Genomic DNA, 16184 nt, shown 5'->3' on the forward strand with positions numbered 1-16184 from the left:
AGATACACAAGTGCCTAATCTCATAGAAAAGGCCAACCTCTTCAACATGACATCACACATAGTGTGTTGAAATGGTGTGGTGTTATGATAAAAAAAAAGTACTGATATTAAACCTTTAAACTCTAAACTAAAAAGACCACTTTAGAGTAAAGCTGCTTTAAGGAAACACTAAAGTATTTCATAGAACTTGTTAATGTTGTTTTCAGCCTGCCAGTTACTCTTCTGTACAAAATGTATTCAGTGATGTATCCAAAGCTAAGGTTATATATTTTTTAATTTAGTATTTTAGTGGGAAAACTGTATAAACTGTAGTGGATGGACTTAGGGGTTGAATGGTGGTGTGAGTCGCAAGAGGTTTCCTGGTTCAAACCTCGCCTGGATTTGCTTCCTTTCCATAGTCCAAAAACTTAGATTAATTAGTTGTTTTAAATTATCCCTATGCATGTGTAGTTGTGTTGGCCTTGCAGTGGACAGATGACCTGCCCAGGGTGTGCTCTGCCTCTTGCATAGTAGTTGCTAGGATAAGGTGCAGCGGCCCTGAACTGGTATGGAAGATGGATGGACTCAACAAAAAGTAAATAATCTATATGTGTAAGGCTGTGATCATTGTGAATGTAACAGTGGTCATAAATGTTCTTCATTTGTAAATAACTATTGTTGAAACTAACAAATACCCATCCATCATTCATCTACTGTATTTACTCGCTGTATCCAGTTCAGAATTGGAGGGGGCTGGAATCTAGCCACCAAGAGTCAAAAGGCGGTGCACACCTAGGAAGGGGAACCAGTGCATTACAGCAGAGACATATGAGATGTTAAAAAATCATGCATGTTCACCTGGTTTGAATTTTGAACCATCAGTTCACTAAACATGCCTGTTTCTGGACTGTGGGAGGAAGCCAGAGTACTCAGAGATTATCTGCACATGCACAGGAAGAAAATACAAACGCCACACAAACATGAAGAAGCCAGGCAAAATTCAAACAATCTTCTTGTCATGACTCAGAACAGTGCTGACCACCTCACCATCATGCAGCCCACATACAACTGTTGTGAGGTGAACTATTGGGCATCCTCATTCTGTAAAGTGACTAGATATTATGTTTATCAGTGATTAATGAGTTACATAATCTATGATAGACTGGCGACCTGTTAATGGTATACTCTGCCTCTGCCTAATATCCACTGGGATGCACTCCCACCCCCTTGTGACCTTTTACTCGAATAACGTGGTATAACTCAAGGATGGATGAAAATTATATAAAAAAAATTCAAATAAATAGCTGTGTCACCATCTACACAGTTTATCTATATGATGTTTTCAAATTCAATTAAATAGAATCAAATTTAAAACTGAGTAAACTCCAAAACAATTTCATAGCAGAAAATTGTTTATTTGGTCATCTAAGCATGAATAACATTTTGTTCAACATTTGCATATAAATAACTTTATGTATAATATGCATTTCAAATTTGCAGAGTGTGACAGTTGAAAACTCTGCTTGGTTAAACACATCAGAGAGATATTGAGTATAAACCACAGGTGCAGTGAGCAAAACACACTGGTGGAAAATTAAGCAATGAAAATTTTGTTGGAAAATAATCTGAAAGAAAAATAGCATCTTACATCACATTAACAGATTAAATAGAAACATCCTGAACAGAACACAAACAAGAGGCTTTTTACAGCTCTGAGGAAGGACACAATTTTACAGCAAAACAAGGAGAAATTGAGGATGTGCTTCCATTTGGAGAAATAAAGTATGCAAATGCATGATTATCATATCACAGCTTTTAAGATATTAAATATACGCATTTATAAATACATAACTCTTAAATATATAAGTGCACTCATTGATAAACATGTCTATTTAAATGTATAATATTTTACACCAAAGAGAAACATGCCATCTTTGCAAAATGCCAATAAAAAACAAAGAAAAAAGAAGAAAAAAAAAAAACAAAAAAAACAACTAATTCTGCAAACAGACCAAATTATGATATTCTTAATGCCAGTACAAAACTGATTTATATATGTAATTGTTTTTCACACATTTCTGAGTTTTACATCACTTTTGTGTAGTCATAGAAATATTATCTTGACACATCAGAACGGCATGCAAGATACACAGCAAGCACTCTGCTCCACAGAAACCACAACCTATAGGACTGAAGTGGTTCAAAACTTATCAAAAAGGTTATACAGTACTAGAATTGGAAAATTATAGAGTTCATGTGAAGAAAAGACTATATAGAGAGGTTGAAGTTCCTGAATATCAAAGCTACACTTGAACATATGGTTAGAAACACCGTGTTGTGGGAATGGTCGGCTTGTTGATGAGTCACACAAGATGGACGCCACATCAGCAGAACAGAAGCATCACCTTACAGTTTCCTTTGATTATGCGCATTAGCTTAACATTCATCAAATCCTGTTAGAACTCACACGAACCAGGCATGCACGTGGATTTCTCTTCACAGCTGCCAAATCTTCAGCATTTTTGGAATCATTTGACTATTTAAAATAAATAAATAAATAAAAATATACAGTAACACATCCCCTTTCTGCTTTCAAAATGTGCTGGATCAGTGAGAATACCCAAACACTGCACAGTTGTTATCATGAGTGCAAGCAATTTGTTAAGGCATAGTGAGATGGGAAACAAAGAATTTTCACATTGATATACTCTCAGTGATTGAACAGAAACTTTCAAGTGAATTAGGAACAAATATATTATGGTGGTTCCCCTTCTTTTGAATAAACTATTGAATTAACCCACTTGAATTTCTGCTTATCGTCCTTCCTGTTTACCACTAAAAAAATGTGAATATGATAATAAAAAGTTCACAGATTTTCGTATAAGCAGCTGGAAAGACTTTCAGGTAAGGCAGTCTGCACTAATTCTATCAGCAAAGTTGGATCACATGTCAAGTCTGTTGCTGAAAAGGCAAATTCAGAGTCACGGTAGCTTCTCTTGGCTCGACCAGCCTCGGCCTGTTGATCATTTCACATTCATTCTGTCTCACGTTCTCCTCATTCATCTGCGACACCTCAGTGGAGCCTGCTTCAAATCCAGGTCCGGTGTTGGCAACATGAACCACATGAACCTTATTTCTCCCATTTTTAATAAGGATGCAGCTGAATACTTTCTTGAAGCCTTTACGAAAGTGCTTGGACACCAGAGCGTACACGATGGGGTTGACACAAGAGTTGGCGTAGGCCATGCAGTGAGAGAGGAGCCTGAAGGCGTACGTGGTCTGATTGAAAGGAAAGTCACCATATAGGTAGCACAATATTACCACGTGGTATGGCAACCAGCATATGCAGAAGAGCACAGTGACAATGATGATCATCTTGGTGACTTTGCGTTTGGCCCGCTTGGATTCTGACATACCATCCAGCGGATCGACAGCCGTCCAAAGGTACTTGATGGTTCGAGTGTACGAGAGGCTCACGATCAGCACAGGGATGACGTAGCCAAACAGGAAGGTGCATGTGTCGAGCACCTTACGATTCTGCTCCTCCCAGCCGGGGATACATACAGTACTGTTGGCATAATCAATCAGGTCATAGTAACTGAGATATGGACCTGCAAATACCAGGGAAAGACCCCAGATAACCACCATGGCAACCACTGCATTACACGGGGTCCTTAACTCTCTGGAACGTAGTGGGTAGCGAATGGCCAGGTACCTACAAAGAGGGGGAAAAATAGGAATATAATATATGGATATGTACATATTATATATACTGAGTTGTAATCCAGACCACATGAATTCATCAACATATTATTTTGTTACATGAATTAAGATAAAAATACCATGTTTATGGTATTTTATCACACACAACCAAGAAGTAAAAAGTGTAAACAAAACAAACAAAAAAAAAAAGCAAAAGCTAATTATACAGGCAAGGGTGAAGTAAACGGCTGAAACTGAAAAAGCTAAGCTAATGATTAAAATGCTAGTCACATACAACTCTGTTTATGAACAGAGTTATTAACCTGTTTTGCTCTACTGTTTGGTAGAGTAGATTTTTCATTGGTATAGTAAATCTTATTAAAAATAGACATAAAACTGCGTGAGCCATCCGGGCTATGTGATGGTTTGGGTATGTAATACCAAAAATAGATATTACCTCAACCATTTATTAACCCTATGACTGGGTAATTAGCCATCAAAGCAAATGAACCAATACAAGCAGGAATGTGTGTGTTGTAATATAATTTGGTTAAACATGAAATGAGGAAAATTGCACAACCAAGAATTATTTGCAGATGACGCTGTTTTGCAGGTTTGAGACATGTCCTGCTTCAAGACGCCTGACTCAGATTAATGGATCGTTAACAGCTTTGGGCAGAATTTGACAACAAGCTGTTGAGGAGATCCATTTAATTTAAACCAAGTGTTCAGAAGCAGGGAAAAATCTAAAACCTGCAGACCTGTGGACATCCCTGACTGTGCCACTGTCCACCTCTGACTACTTATTTTTTAAGCTATGTATTTATGCCGAACCATCTGATAGTTAAATTCACTTGATGTCAGTGTTCTAAAAAAAAAAAAAAAGAAAACAGGCATTTTTATTATTATTGTTTAAAAAAAAGTAAAAATGCAAATAAGCTTTTTATGCCATTGCTTTTTGTTAAAAGTGTTAACATTAATGGGTTAATGATTACAAGCAGGTGTGGATGGCAGGAACGAGACAAAACATGAAACACGATTCAAAACAGGACGTGGTAGAAACACGAATTATACTACACAAAATGTGAAGAAGATGTCATGTCAGCTTGTTTAGACAGATGTTGTTCAAATCAAATCAAATCAAACTTTATTTATAAAGCACCTTTCATGCCACAGGCAACACAAAGTGCTTTACATGATTAAAAACATTTATACATATAAAACAAAACAAAGTGGGAATACATAATAATAGAAACACTCACCAAAATATTTCACACAGCCGCACACACACACACACACACACACACACACACACACACACACACACACACACACACACACCAAGCAGCCTTCTCTCCCCATTCTATACAAACATAATTCTCTTATTTCTGTCTCAAACTGAATGTTATTATAAAATACTAAAAGTGAAAAGTATCCGGCCTGATGCTGCTGTGAGGAAACAATATCAGTGTCATGGGGATCCATCCACACCAGGGGCCAGTCCACCCATGTTTAACAGCAGCAACCACCCCCATCAGGACAGACTGGGGCCCACACCACAGCCAAAAGGCAGCAGTGCAGGGCCCCAGCCACCCCAAATAGGTGCAATCACCACGACAGAAGCCCCCAGACTGAGCAGGCAAAACCCCCCGGCGTGGAGGATCCCCACGAGGAAAACACTGGAATTAGAATTAAAATTAAACAACCTTAAGAAACAATAAGAACAGCTAAGAATGAATGAATAAATAAGTAAATAAATAAATAAATAAATAGTACAGTTGAATAAAGTGAAAATAAAATAACGTGAAATAAAATAATGTACAATAAAATAATGTAAAATAAATTTAGTTAAAAGCTAAGCTAAAAACGTAGGTCTTAAGCCTCTTTTTAAAAACATCAATGTTCTTTGCAGCCCTGAGGCCCTCCAGCAGACTGTTCCACAGACGAGGGCCGTAACAATGGAAAGAAGCCTCGCCGTATGTCTTGGTCCTCACCCTTGGAACAACTAAAAGGCCAGTACCAGAGGACCCCAGGGTCCGCAAGGGTTCATGACTTAAAAGAAGGTCTGATAAATAAGATGGCCCAAGACCATTAAGATATTTATTAACTACTAAAAGAACCTTAAAATCAATCCTGAAACGCACGGGGAGCCAATGCAGCGATTTTAAAACTGGTGTGATGTGTTCCCACCCTCTGGTCCTTGTCATAACATGTGCCGCTGAATTCTGAAGTAGCTGTAGGTTTGAGATGGACTTTTTAGGAAGACCAGAGAGCAGGGCATTTCAGTAATCTAATCTACTTGAAATAAAGGCATGCATCAGCACCTCCGTGCTGGCAAGGGAGAGAAGATGCTTGCTCTGATGATGCATCTTCTCTGCACATCTCCTGAATTCCAACTTCTGGACAGTGTTTTTACACAAAAATTAGCCTCTAAAATAGTATCTAAGTTCATTTATAATCCTCATAAACAAATTTGGAGCATAACTGTCCACAGCTTGTTCTTTTGTAATGAGTTTAAAAAAATGAAGCCCCTTTCTATATGACTCTACATATAACTGCCATCCATTATGTTAACCTGAGTAAATTAGTTGAAACTTAGGAGCTAATTTTGTTCAAGATTTTAGCCCAATACTGGACAATGTTTTTTTTTTTTTGGCAGCTTTACTGATGCTTTGATCACCTGAATGAGATTATGGGAACATTTGTATTTACTCAGAAGGAATCTACCCACACACATTGTTAGCATGACTAATGCTGAATTCTCCATGTTGAATGGCAGTCATTTACAAAGCAGCCATTTGTTACTTCTGCTGAGAAAAGAAAGAAATAAAAGAAAAATATCTCACACTGTGTACAATATCCAAAGAAAGGTTTAATCTTGTATGGTGGGATGGAGGCCCTGACTCAGCAACAATAAGAACAAAACCAAAACACAGGAACATTTCAGACAACACAACACAGAGAAAGCTTGACAGTATTGTAGAAAAATGTGAAATGGTACAGCAGTGAAACTAAAGCTGTAGAAGGGAACATGACCACGTTCTGTGCTTTGCAAAGAGCAGGTGGGCGAAAATCTGCCACCTAAAGCTATAAAGCTGCTGTCTCTTAAAATAATTTAACATTATGATTTTCATATATGATATGATATGATATGTTTTCTGACGGGTATTTAAAGTATTTCTGCTTTTTTCTGACCTAAGGCAGGGATTCTTAGGAGGACAGCAAATTCATGTCCTTGCTTTTTACATTTACAAGGCATTTTAGCCGGCTCTTCAGAAACAGAAAACAGCCTCTATGCTCTTTGAAATCTCACTAAAATGGAGACAGAGGCACTTATGTTTGACATGAAAGGCAAAAAACATACACTTTGAACCTACTCATGTGGAGCTTCAATGGTTTGGACATCTTCATTTACTAAACCATCTATCTAGTCTCAAGTGAAATTTGTAATGAATAATGAGCAAGTACAGAATTTATTAATTTTGACAAGAGGATTTGGATTTTGTGAATTTAAAGTATGTTTTGCTGATTAAAAAATTTTCCGAATTACAGGAAATCTGCCAGAAAAACATCTGATTCTATTTAAAAAATTCTGCATGTCCAGAGCTATAGAAAAGATTTAAGCCACATCTTGTTTCTTTTTATTTTCTAAGCAGTCAGACTCTTGTGATCTTTTAAACTGGTCTGGAGCGATAGTTCTCCAGGCTTTCTTAAGGTCTTCTGAAGTTTTTTTTTTAAACTTCGGCTGGTTTTTGCCACTAAATTTCAGTGCACTCCTTGGTCCTTATTATTGTAATTAGAATGCTTTTGTTGGTTCATGAAGACAAAGACATATGAAAAATGTGCCGGTCGAGGAGCTGTGGCCTCTGTACTCAATGTGGCTGCCCTACCAGGTGAGCATTTAACTATAGCCAGTCAATTTTTTGTTGGCTTTTGATCTAGTCTTTTTGCTCCTGAAGCACAGCATTTTTGTGATGGTGTAGAAGTGAGTCCTCATCATGCTGCTAGCTTATAATAAGCTAGCTTGCAGAGTTTGACAGACGAAAAACATTAATAAAGTTATTCCCAAATTAGCAGATTTCAGCATGTTTGTCAAAACTTCATCCGAAACAGTCACAATGGAATGGTTGAAAAACCATTCTTAAGGAAGGGTGACAGAAAGAGAAGACTTAAGTATGCCAAGCTACTTAAGAACTGGGAAGAAAATCAGTGGCAGCAGCTCTCATGGAGTGAAGGATCTTTCCCAGAGGCTGGACCTCAACATTACTGAAGCACTGTAAAATCATCCTGACAGAAAGTTGGACAAAAGGCAGAAAACATCCACAGAAGAGCTTTGAAATGTCCTTCAACAAGCCTGACTTACAAAAACTAAATAGAAGTGGCAGTGCTGATTAAGGTTGACAAGATTTCCATCTCTATGGCAGAATTCATTGCATATGCATGAAAAAAATTCTGCTAAAATTACAATAAAATATGTGTGATTTTTTAAAAAAAAATGTTTATCCTTTGTTTGAATTTGTTCTACTGTCAGACTCAGGGGAGCCAGACAAAGATAGCCCTGGCTGCAAGAGAAGAAGAACTCGCACTAATTTCACTGGTTGGCAGCTGGAGGAATTAGAAAAGGCTTTTAATGAAAGTCACTATCCAGACGTGTTCATGAGGGAAACACTTGCTCTTCGATTGGACCTGATAGAATCAAGGGTTCAGGTAAATATATTTAATAATTCCATGTATCTGTATTTTACCTTATTTTTTGCTTGTTTATATTTTGTTACACATTTGTCTACTCATAATTTATCATTGAATTAGCCTAATTTTCATTCATGTGTTACAGTAACACACGAAAGCAAATATATTTTCAAATTGTTTGTATCAGAATGAACGTGTATTTTCTCTTGCGTTAAGACACACAGAACAGTCAAATTAATCCTTTTAAATATAATCTTTACTTACCTCTTTCTGAAAGTGCATTTTTAGAATAAATTTATAACAAAAGCTTTTTTTATTATATGTTTTCATTGTGTTTATCTGCTAATTTAATAGCAGAAAGAAAAATCAAATTGTTGGATTTTATATATATATATATATATATATATATATATGTATATATATATATATATATATATATATATATATAGCAGCATCACCCAAAGTAAATGAACAGATAAAATAGATCATTGGCTGCTTGTTTTAGAAGATTGTCTTTATCAGACGATCACCTTAGTTGTAATAATCAGTTCAATATTTCATAAAGACTAGACCTAAACAAAAGGTCTCATTTGTTGCTCCTCTTTTCCTGGTCAGTGCCCCTCCCTGCATCTCAGCAAATCTGGCTACCACAAGCCAGCTACTGTGTTAGAGAAAGTCCTGCCAAAAACAATATTTTATTGTAAATATGTGACAGGGTTTTCTCCTTCTCAGCTGAGCGATAAACAAATACAACAAGAGAGAAAGCCAATCAGCTGATCAACGACAGCCGCCATGATTCACGGAACAACATGAGAGGAGAGGGAGGAAGCAGCTGCTGCACAAACAGAGAGACTACCAGAGATCCACTAGAGCAGATACGTTGGTGATATTTTCCTGGGAAATCTGGACCCAACCCGACAATGTAGGAAATGGAACGTGACCTGATCTGCACCTTTACACATTCTAATTGTAAATACACCCCTGTCCCTCCCTTCATTGCATTACTTTGCTGAATTCATACATATATTGAAAGTGATGGTGTTGTTTTGTTGTTTTCATTTACAATAAAAAAAGGAAAATACCACAATACAGTAAATATGTTGAAACAGCAGCATTGCGATGTCTGTTCTGTTACGTCAAAGTCGGATGAAATGCAACATGACCGTTCAGACTGAGGTCGCTTCCACACAAATCGAATACATATCCAATCTTGGACCATTTATGAAAGTGGCCTGGGTCGGATTTGAAAAATTCAGATTTGATCTATTCAGACTGTTATTGAAAAATCCAATATGAGTCACATAAGGGCAAAAAAATCGGCATTGAGCTGCAGTGTGAACAGAGCCTTGAGGCCCATTTATGCTCGATGTAGAAGATGGATATGCAGACCAACAGACAGTTTCAGCTTGAAAATTTAATTAAAATCCATCCATAACTTATTGAATTACTGTATGTTGTTAGCAGACAGACAGACGACAAGCCAACGCCACTGAAAACTAACCTCTGCCTTGGTGAAGGTAAAAAATAGGATCTGAATGATGTGCCCCAGTGGAGCTCTATGTCTAGCAACGCTCCTGTGAGAAAGTGTTTGCTGCTCTCTTTTCAAACTGTGCAATGATTTCATTCCTACTGGGGATTTGTGGATTAAAGGGCAACTGTAAGCTGCAGTTTTTTTGTGTGCTATTGTTTTATAAAAACACATCACTCAGAGATGGAGCACAAAACAGAACAAATGTATTATTAACTTTGTGACTTAGATGTTACTGCTCTTTTCCAGACAGAGGAGGAAATGACTATCAAATCCTATGAAGTGTAAACACAGCCAGTGTGAGTAAGTGTCTGCTGCAGAGGATGCTCACTGACTGTTTGTATAGGCTGAGATGATTGTGTGGCCCAACAATGATGGCTTTGCAATTTCTCTATGAGGGATATAATTTTCAGCCAAGTATACTGGATGATTACCTCATAAGATATTCAATTACAGCTTCAGAGTCTCTGTGAAGTCTTATGAATCTTTGACTAATTCCATTAATTTGTGCCTGTGGGATCTCACTGTTCTATATACATCCATGTAGATGAGGCAAACACATTTTATATAAGCTAAGGACTCCTTATTATGAAACAATATGGGGACATAAGCAAAAAAGATAAAACTGGGTGAACAAAGTTGATGCCTTTCTTGCAGAATTTGTGCAGTTTCCAAAAGAGATGAATAAAGATCAGTTTTGACATGTCACTGTAGAAGTCACACAGTTCAAAATGTCATAATTTGATGAGATGAGATGAGAAAAACAAGTAAATGAAAAGAATGCTAGTTCAAAGACTCCTGGATGCATCCCTAGACTTGATAAAGGTTTAGAGTGCATGAATCAGTCTTTTTTAATTGGAGACCTGACACTCCAGCAACAAAGAAAAGAAGAATTACCAAAAGCTTTTCCTGCTGCCTCCTAACATTCATCACACTCTTTGAACTTCTGATCTAAATACAGCAGGAGCACAAGAGGATGATTAATGATTACAGATGAAGCAATTAATGCATTAGAGGATCTAAGCAGTTTCAATAATTAACAATTATGATAATTTATTTTGAAGGACTAAATGACTGAAAAATGTTCTAATTTCAACTTCTAAAATGTGAGTTAGTTGATATTATCTGCTTTTTATTGCTAAATAAAGTAAAACAAAAAAGCAACTGAAGATATAATCTGTTATTCTAGGATTTTTGTTCTGTGATTGACACAGTAAATTAATTATTTACAAAAACAATCAAGAGATAACTTGATGAAAGAATTACCGTTACTCAGGTAGAAATATTGACAATATAAGGAAATTATGTAAAATGTGTGATTTCTGCATTTCATAAATACTTCAGTGTATTATTATGAGTACAATTTAAATACTTTCCCTTCCAGAAATGAAATATGACCTACCTGTCAACAGACACAGCAGCCAGTGTGAAGCTGCTAGCATACATGGTGAGGTTGATGAAGAAGTGGACCACTTTGCACATGAAGGAGCCAAACACCCATCCCTCCAAAGAGTAGATGGTAGCTTGGAAAGGAACGCAGAAGATGATGAAGAAGAAGTCGGCAACGCTGAGGTTGAGAATGAACAAATTGGTTGTGTTGTACCCGACCTGTCCGCTCCGCAGTAGCACGGCGAGCACCAGGCTGTTGCCAATGGTGCCCAGCAGGAAAATGAGGGAGAAGACCACTGACACAATCACACTGGTGGGGTTGAGCTGGTAGCTGTCGGATACATTGGCCTGTGCTCCTGGCCTGCTGAAATCTTCAAGATCAGACATTTTGCAAGTCTAGAATTAAGAGAAGAAAGAAGATTTACATGTCAAGTAAATTCTGATTAACATCTTCTGGTCTTTGATTGTGTTACAAGCTCTTCTCCATATGTCTGCAAGGACCCTAGCCAAAGGGATGGCCTGAGAGGAAACAGGCTGCCCCGATAATTTGACTGGCACCATAAGAAGGAGAATAAATATACAGTTAAGCAAAATGAAGTTTGGCATGAGTACATTGGAATATTACCAAACCCTAAGCACTCTAAATATATAAAACATTACACAGTTTTCTGAGTTCACAGACATCTAAAATCTCAACTTTTGACTCATTCAGAGGTGATGACAAAGTGCTGATTCAGAGGTAGTTTCATACCTGGTTATTTAAATTACTCTATAAAACTGACAAGCCTTGATAGACTTGAAAATTGTTTTCTTCAAATAATACCCAGTCGAGTTGTGCCACCCTTTTTAAGAGTGAAAGGTTCTGGATTGTTGTCGTTATTGTGGCAGATGTGTACTGGGGATATTTTATTAATTTATTTACTGTAGATCATATATACCAAAGATAAAATGTCATAGATTACCTTTTCTAAAATTTATTTCAGTATTTTAAAGGGTGGTTGTCAGCATCACCCAGAGTGCGAGAGGCTTATCTCCTATTTAATTATGCCACATATTTCTATTGTTTGCTTCAAATATAACCTGGTTTTTAGGTAAGTGGACAACAAGCCACTCAATGTACCTCGCTCAGCTCCACTTCTCTAACTGAATGGATTTTGCCTTTAACCCACCACTGTCTGAGTTTGGTTTTCTGGTTAAATCGACTCAGCTAAAATAAAGAAAAAAAAAAGAGAACAAAATCATCCCTGCCTGGAATACTTTGCTTCCAACAAAGATCATAGAAGAATTGATCAGCTATGATGAGCAGAGATGAGAAGATACTTGACTCTGTCAATTTCTGACCTGAAACAGTATCACTCTAGACCCTCTGACGTGCAGTGTTTTATAAAATGATGCCTTCAGTGACGTCAGTGTGCACTCTGATATTTTATTTTAATAGATTGCCATATTGCAGAATGGCAATTGGTGCAAAATTGATAGTAAAGTGGTGCTCTTGATGGTGAGTCAGACAGATGTGCACACTAACACAAGGCAACACTTCACCAAACATATTTTCTCCAGTCAAACAGTCAGAGGATTCAGTTTTGGATGAAAACGTTGCAGTGTTTGAAAGACAAACGGCTATGTAAACCGTGTGGGTTGGGTTAATTTCCTTGTTTTGATTTGTAAATGGTATACTGCTGTTAATGATGGACAGGCAGTTATAATCACCAAAGGAAGTGACAGGCATAATTTGACCAAAAGGGTACACAGACAGGCAAGAAAAAGCAACAACTATACATGATAGGCAAAACTGCTGGTTTAGTAGTTGGTTTAGCAGCACATTTCCCACAATAATAAGCACATTTACTTCTTTGATGTCCTTCAAAACCAATTTAAGCTATAATTCAGAAGCTGTGGCGTTGCAGAGGCAGCTGGAAGAGGATGAAGAGCATTTGTTTCAAGTATGATTGAATCAGCTCTTCATGTATTTTTTTCTCTGAAAAAAGAAAATACAGAATCTTTCAACTAAGTAGACTTCAAAGCAACACTTGTTCACTGATCATAAGATTATTGGTTCCCAAGTGGATTCCAGCCTGCACTGAAAGCTACTGATGTAAAGTCTCATAAGGAAGCATTTCATTTAGAAACGGCTTTCTTTATCAAAGCCTTTTTCTGTAGAGTGTACAAACAGCTAAAATTGATTTTGGATGACCATAGTTTTCATCTAAGACAGTTATTTTCATCTTGATAGGCATCACATAATTTGTCTTGCTTTTACAATTTTCAATTATTAAAGCGATTAGTGACAGGAAGCAACCCACACATTTGTCACCATGCATATCAAGCTCAAGCTACAACCATCACAGTGTACAGAAGAGATCAAACAAATGCTTTTTTCATGGAATCACCCTCAAGCAAAACAGCAGTTGAATGAAGGCTGCTTATTACCTAAAAAAACAGGTTACTTTTTCACATGACAGAAATGCCATAGGATTAATTCTTTTATTATAAGTGTGATGCAAAATTCAGAGCAGAGAGAAAGGTGCCACATTGAGATCTGAAACTACAGCGGCCTTTTAGTGGATAGATGGCTTTTTGTTTTCTTAGTTTCCCTAGAAACTAGGAAGAAATCAATCTTTTTTTTTTAAAGGCTGAAAGCCAAATCACAAGGAACAAAAACTGCTTATATAACCTATGCAATAAATACTAATATTATTTTTTAAAAACAAACGTCATGTTTTCATCCTCTAACTCTCATTTAAATGCAAGAAATTAATAATTGAAAACACTGATACCCCTTTGGTGTTTGTATTGCTCATCTAGTCCAGAACAAAATGGAGAAGATATATTTATCACAGCAGAACTGCCACTTAAAGTGGAGTGTATAGAAGTATGTTTGCCCTTATTAAATCTATATAGAGGCAGTAACATCAGGCGACTGCTGCTGTAGAGGAATTTTCTTCACAGCTGTGTGCCCATGTCAGACTTTAGTAGGCTCTGTCATGGTATGGCTGATTCTCCTTCCTTACCCCTAGAAAAAGCAATCTCAACTGGTATAAAATTTTTAGCTGCAGTGTGATATCAAGGGTACCATTACAGTCAGCTCAGGATATGCTTAAAGTCTTGCTAGGATCAGAAGATGCAGGGATAGACAAACAGGAGCTTAATGATCCACTGCTTGAGTGTGCAGCAGCAGGATGTGAGAGTGTAATTAGAAATTTTGGAATGGAAACAAAAGGTAATGAAAACAATAGAAAACAGCAGAGAGTGTAGCACAGCCTAAACAATGTAGAAACCTATCTTGGGAAGCTTGAAATAATGAACATAAATAGAACAGCATATACCAGCACCTCACTTCTTTATCAATCAGCAGCATAAAATAAAGTACATGATGTTTGATCTTTGCACTGTGATAGCCAAACTTCTAAATTTCTGCTATAATGTGGTGATGTAATGTGAATGATACTATAATTAAGCATTTTTATTTTACAAACATTTTTATTTTGCATGAACACCAACATTAGTATGCAGATCAGGTAGATGCAGCAAGATAAACCCACCGGACTGATGATGTGCGGATGGTATCCAAAGCTTCAGCGCTCCGCTCAGATCAGGAACGACACTCCCAGCAGAGCTGCTCTGTTAAGATGCTCATTCTCTTTGCACTGAAGCTCCTCTGCTCTCCCAGCTTACATCGCTATCTGCCTGTGTTGCTGGTATCTTTCTCTTTTTCTGCCTGCCCTCCCCCACCACGCTCTCCCCCCGTGAGGGCTCCTCCTCCACATTCACTTTAATGTTCACACTTCACTGCAGAAAAGGATGACTGAGAAGAGGTATGGAGGAAGGTTGCAGCATTTGGTGGTCTATTCCAAATCACGGTTAGGCACATCACTTTTCCCTCACAGAGATAAAAGACAGCAATGTTATGAGAAAAGTTCATTATGACTAGAAACAAAGAGTTGGCTGGTAGCAGTTAGAATCACGTGTCTCTTCTGACGAGGAGATGGAGCCACGACATCCATTTTTCTGTTTCCATTTCATTAATCAGTAAAGCTAATATTCACTTTTACAATGAAAAAATGAACATGCAAATGAATTTGAAGAACACTTAAAGGGAACATATGTGAACATTTAAAAAAAAGTGATGGAATAAATACTTTCTCGAGTAATAAGTTATTTTTATAATGCTGTAACTCTGTTACAAATGCTGTTAATTTGTGGGAAAAGTAATTAGTAACTATAATTAATTACTTTTTAAGTAATGTAAAACACTGGTGCTTATCACATTTTCATTCATTTTCTATTATTAGTCATTATATTTCATTCTTCTTTCATGCAAAGAGAGGCACATTCTGCAAAAAAAAAAAAAAAAAAAAGAAAAAAATGTGTGTAATAGATGTATAATAGGTACCAGCAACACACATGCAAAAACAAAAGGGTAAATCCGAATGTAAAGTAATTTCTGGATTATAAAATCACTCCAGAATATAACCTGCTTTAAGCATCAGTCAAAAATGCATCATGAAGACAGAAAAAAACAAACAAACAAACAAACAAAACACATGTAAGTAGCACTTGACTGAGTTGCATTTATTTAGAAATTTGTCTCAGAAATCCAAGACTAAGAACATACATTTAATCTGGAAATGGAAGTTATTCAACTGCACAAAAGAACACAGAACAACAGGCTGAATATGTGTCCAGTGTGTTAACGTAATACATTATCAGTTATCTGGCTACACAACAGCATAAAGAACATACCTGAATAGGCTAAAGTCACATAAGCCAGCGACTCAAACAAGCAAGTTCAAAGAGCTCTCAGTTTCATTCTCCATCACTAAATCCATTAAATTCTTCATCCTCGGTGTCGCTTCCAAACAACTCCGCCAACTCCAGAGGAAGCATTGTCTCCTCT

At 37.0% G+C, this 16184-nt stretch overlaps 1 protein-coding gene across 2 annotated transcripts; it reads right to left on the reverse strand.

Annotated features, from left to right (window-relative positions):
• Positions 1-1378: 1378 nt before the first annotated feature.
• On the reverse strand, positions 1379-16102 carry galr2b (galanin receptor 2b). Of its 2 annotated transcripts, none has more exons than XM_041997113.1 (3): positions 16031-16102; positions 11301-11683; positions 1379-3694 (listed from the first exon to the last, which is right to left on the reverse strand). In XM_041997113.1, exons 2-3 carry the CDS (start codon positions 11672-11674, stop codon positions 2929-2931), a joined length of 1140 nt encoding a protein of 379 aa, XP_041853047.1. In that variant the 5' UTR covers positions 11675-11683; positions 16031-16102; the 3' UTR covers positions 1379-2928. The 2 variants fall into 2 exon arrangements, with proteins under 2 accessions (XP_041853047.1, XP_041853038.1); XM_041997104.1 differs by lacking the exon at positions 16031-16102 and adding an exon at positions 14830-14946.
• Positions 16103-16184: the final 82 nt, after the last annotated feature.

The sequence above is a fragment of the Melanotaenia boesemani genome, chromosome 2 (assembly GCF_017639745.1).
Source record: "Melanotaenia boesemani isolate fMelBoe1 chromosome 2, fMelBoe1.pri, whole genome shotgun sequence".
Taxonomy (NCBI): Eukaryota; Metazoa; Chordata; class Actinopteri; order Atheriniformes; family Melanotaeniidae; genus Melanotaenia; species Melanotaenia boesemani.

What these genes read in the sequence shown, in the direction of transcription:
- galr2b (XM_041997113.1), bottom strand. Translation starts at nt 11,674, where the DNA reads ATGTCTGATCTTGAAGATTTCAGCAGGCCAGGAGCACAGGCCAATGTA. An exon ending in GCTGCTGTGTCTGTTGACAG is followed by an intron (nt 3,695 to 11,300) that starts GTAGGTCATATT and finishes CCCTCTTTGTAG; the next exon opens with GTACCTGGCCATTCGCTACC.